Genomic DNA, 4458 nt, shown 5'->3' with positions numbered 1-4458 from the left:
TATCTTAAAAAAAATAAAAATTATATATATATATATATATATATATATATATATGTTTAAGTCAGCAAGGAGGGAGTGTTTGCTTAAAAAACCTTTAACAAATTTTAGGTAAGTTTTTTTTCTTTCTATAAATGCACACAGGAAGTGAACTACAGACTTTGGCCTGTATTACTGGCATCGACTTGACGTGGTGAACTGTGAATTTTGCAATTAAACACTTGTGCAATTGACTAATCCTGAGGATGTGATGTAATTTGGTTGACGTAACACATCTGCACATCTAAATGCATTTCAACTTCTGTTAGTACCCATTTTAAGTTACGATATGTGATAAAGGTCTCTCTAGATGTTTTACTGTGGTAATCTCAAGTGTTCTTTCTCTTTATGTTACAGAAAAAGAGATGCACTATTACAGATATGAAAATGCAGAGGTCAGCTGTTGCTACAAATACCTCATGTTCAGCTACAACATTATCTTTTGGGTAAGTTGACGTTTGATACGTTTTTCACTGCAAATCATGTTTAAATGGCCACCCTTCCAGTTCTAACATTAGATAAGGTATTTTCTGCCACTCTTGCTCAGATGACATGATCTGTAGACCGGCCCCACATTTCATGATTATTTGTTCCACTTAGTTTCACGCTGTGTGCACAGATGTTTCATTTCTTTCTGTGTTTTCATTACTGGGTGGGTCATTTCACAGCAAGTGAACACCCACAGCTGATACTTTATATATCAAGAGAAAAAGTCAGCCTGATGACATTCAGGTTTTCATATTTACGTCAACAGGAAACAGATTAACACTAGCGTATTGCTGCAGTAGTTTGTGGTGTCTTCTGTGGGAAGCATGGGAGGTTTCTGAGATAACAGCTTCTAACCTATTTTCCTGTTTTCAATACTGAACATGGCTCCTCCTGTGAAACAAGCATTGTTATTACTGCACAGTGTGTTATGAACACATGACCTGTTTTAGATATGAATAATAAGTCTAACACTTTATTTTCCATACTTTTAAAGCTTTTTATCTTTAGTATGTTCAAAAATTGTATACACTACTGTTCAAAAGTTTGGGGTTGTTTAGATTTGGTTTGACGCATATTAATCTAACGAACCTCAAACTTTTCAGTGGTAGTGTATTTGAACTTTATTATTGCAAACAGTGTTGCTTTGGTCTAATTTCTTGGTGTTCTAGACATTAGTCACATCTGCATCGTCTGCTTTAACCACACACTCAGTTGTTTTGTCTGAACTTGAGTATTCTGATGCAACATTTAATCATTTAATTTCTCCTAAACCTCTTCTGGTTCTCAGCTAGCTGGAACAGCGTTCATTGCAATTGGCTTCTGGGCCTGGAGTGAAAAGATACCATTAAAAACAAAAACAAAAAAAAAACAGGTAGCCCATCTGATTTAGGACATTTAGGCTATCCATCTAATAGTAGCCTACCAAAATCTTATTAACAGTCGAAGTTAAATCTTACTGTAGTCTTCAAATCTGGGTACTGTCTTACGTTTTAAAATCACAAAGGGAGTTTGGTCCCATCAGGCTAATGTGACAGTCACGACTCATGCAGCTGTAAGGTTTGTTTTTATTCGCGATCTTTACAACACGCATTACATTACGTATTTCATGGCACACTCGTTTTATGCGTATTTGGCGCCACCTAGTGTTGTGGGTGTATTATTGACATGTCAAAGTCTAGACCCTGAATATAAGACGACCGAGTTTTTTCAGATGTATTTCCAAGAAAAAAACATCATCTTATATTCGGGACAATACGGTATTTAAAAAAATGCAGTGATCTAAACTGCATAACTACCTACATACACCACTGTTAAAGGTTTGGGTCAGTAAAATTTAATATTATATTTTACAATATTAACGTTTTACTGTATTTTTGATCCAATAAATGCAGCCTTGCTGAGCATAAGAGATTTCATTCAAAATCATAAAAAAAAAAAAAAAACGTATCAACTTCAGACTTTTGAATGGTAGTCCGCAATTAATCTGCAAAAAAACACTGCTAGTTATGTAGCTGTGAGTGTGTTTTAGTGGCTCAGGGAAAAACAACCAGTGTAAACCGTTTGTTCCTTGATTTGCCCACAGGGTGTTTTATCAGATCTGACACAAGTTACACGTCTGCATGGTTTTGACCCAGTTTGGGGGGTGCTTGTTGTGGGCACAGTCACTTTCATTTTGGGATTTGCTGGGTGTGTTGGAGCTCTCAGGGAAAACATCTGCCTTCTTAAGTTTGTAAGTACTCATACTTTCGATGTGATACTGAAGCCATCACATATGCTGGTCAATTCTAAATAAAGAAGTCTCCAAAGAAAATTTTTACATGCCTTGCAATGCCAGATCTGTACAATATAAGAACTCGAAGATGTGTTAATGCAAACAGTTTCCAGACATAAAAATGAACAAATTCTATTATGCTGTCAAATGCTGCTTTTTGATTTTTCGCCTTGCTTCTTGACCTTGTCTTGCAGTTCTCTGGAGTCATTGGCTTCATCTTCTTCCTGGAGTTGACGGCTGCGGTGTTGGTGTTTGTGTTCCAGGGCCAAGTTAGGGAGTGGATCAATGATTTCTTCTTGGCCAATGTAAAGGCCTACAGGGAAGACATTGACCTGCAGAATCTGATTGACTCCCTCCAGAAACTGGTAAAGTCTGAGAGAGTTTTTAAGTATAAGATAATTTTCATTAAATAAAATGAATGCTTTCTATTTACTCAACTTGCCAACCACCACATACATATTATACGTGAAAAAAAAAAAACACTGTATGCTTCACTACTCGCTTTTTACATGTCTTTTCACAAGTACTTGCTTAAATAATTAATGTTTAATTAACAAGTATTATTTAACCTGAACAAAACCATAAAGAGAATGAAAAAGCCATAGATGGCTAGTAGTGGACACATCGCTTTTATGTTTTCTCAAATAAATGTTTTACATTTTCCAAAATATAAATTATTATTGGTGTAATTTGGGGGATTTTGATGAAGCCATATGGCCTAATGCTTGTGAAAGTCTGGTAAAAGGTGGCCATAAGAAATTCCATCACTAATACATATGCACAATTGTGGCTAAATTGTTGCGGGTTCTGAACGTACATGTTTTTTTCCCCCGCAGAATCATTGCTGTGGAGCTAAAGACCCCAACGACTGGAATCTAAATGTGTATTTTAACTGCTCAAAGGATAACCCCAGCAGAGAGAAATGTGGAGTGCCCTTTTCCTGCTGCATCAGCGACCCTGCTGTAGGTTCTTCTCTTATTCACAGCAGCCCTCCACAGAATAAAGAGATCGTTTCAGCATGCTGCACTCTCATAAAAGTACTGTTTAAAAGAACCCATTGTGCTTTAAACTCGAAGGCCAAGTATGTGGAAGACTCCCTCTGCTTGTGGTGGAATAATTCACCCTTATGGCATTCCAAACCTGTATGACGGGTGTATTTACAGATGTTCAAAGAATTTTAACTTGTATTTTCAGTTAAAAAGTTAACTGCCATTATACTATTAAACAGCCAATATATTATTAAAAATATATATTTTTTGTCTTCCACAGAGCATGGTTTTGTAACAACATGAGAGTGAGGAAGTGATGACAGAATTTAGATTTCCCTGTGAATCCCTTTTAACATGCTGATACAGTTTTTTTTTTCTGGAAACTAAAATAGTTAATATTGACCATAAAACTTTGTCTCTTGTGCACAGGTTATGACTTGTTTTGGTTTAAATTTATTAATGCATGGATTTTTTCCCCCCATTATAAATCACTTTACAGTGAATATAGGCCTAATTTGAATGAACCTATGACTTTTCTTTACAGGATACAGTGGTGAACACGCAGTGTGGATATGATGTTAGAATATCTGGCACACCGGTGAGTGCATTTTGAACATTTGTACTAGAAAGACAGATATTTCATTCTTTGCCATTGTTGGCAAAAGTTCTGCTTCAGTACACGTTCCCTTCCAAATGTGAAAGATGTAGAGCGAGTTCATGCTTCAGAAAGTGGAATAAATTAAAACACTTGTCAGCTTCTGTGCACCAGAAAATGTAGTTTTTGAAATTAAAGTCAAGTTTCCAAGGTTCAGTTTCTCTGATGGGAGCACTAATATCTGTCAGTATGAAAATTGCATTTTCACGAATGGGGCATGTTAAAGTTGTTTTGTTCTTCCGCTCTCCTCTCATAATCATTCTTTTTTTGTGCTCTGTTGGTAGTAGGGAAATAGCAATTGGGAGAGCAGAATACCTGCAGAGAATAAACTTGTAAATTTTAAAGGGGTCATATGATGCTTTTTTAAAGATTATTATTTTGTGTATTTGGTGTAACAGAATACGTTGACATGCTTTAATGTTCAAAAAACACATTATTTTTCAAATACTGTACATTATTGTAAGTCCTCTATGCCCCGCCTCCCTCAAACGCTTCGTTTTCTACAAAGCCCCCTCCTT

At 36.1% G+C, this 4458-nt stretch overlaps 1 protein-coding gene across 2 annotated transcripts in view; it reads left to right on the top strand.

The window, feature by feature from the left end:
• The window catches only part of LOC107713891 (tetraspanin-14-like), a 9776-nt gene that overhangs the window by 1550 nt on the left and 3768 nt on the right, over positions 1–4458 (top strand). For both annotated transcript variants that reach the window (XM_016519538.1, XM_016519537.1), the window contains exons 2-7: positions 394–482; positions 1313–1363; positions 2108–2254; positions 2491–2661; positions 3133–3258; positions 3830–3883. In XM_016519538.1, coding sequence (XP_016375024.1) covers positions 402–482; positions 1313–1363; positions 2108–2254; positions 2491–2661; positions 3133–3258; positions 3830–3883 — 630 coding nt within the window. In that variant the 5' untranslated portion in view covers positions 394–401. The remainder of the gene's footprint in view (positions 1–393; positions 483–1312; positions 1364–2107; positions 2255–2490; positions 2662–3132; positions 3259–3829; positions 3884–4458) is intronic.

Source organism: Sinocyclocheilus rhinocerous, unplaced genomic scaffold (genome assembly GCF_001515625.1).
Source record: "Sinocyclocheilus rhinocerous isolate Xijiao unplaced genomic scaffold, SAMN03320098_v1.1 scaffold1170, whole genome shotgun sequence".
Lineage (NCBI taxonomy): Eukaryota > Metazoa > Chordata > Actinopteri > Cypriniformes > Cyprinidae > Sinocyclocheilus > Sinocyclocheilus rhinocerous.
The sequence above is the reverse complement of the archived record's forward strand: the minus strand, read 5'-3'. Positions and strand labels throughout refer to the sequence as shown.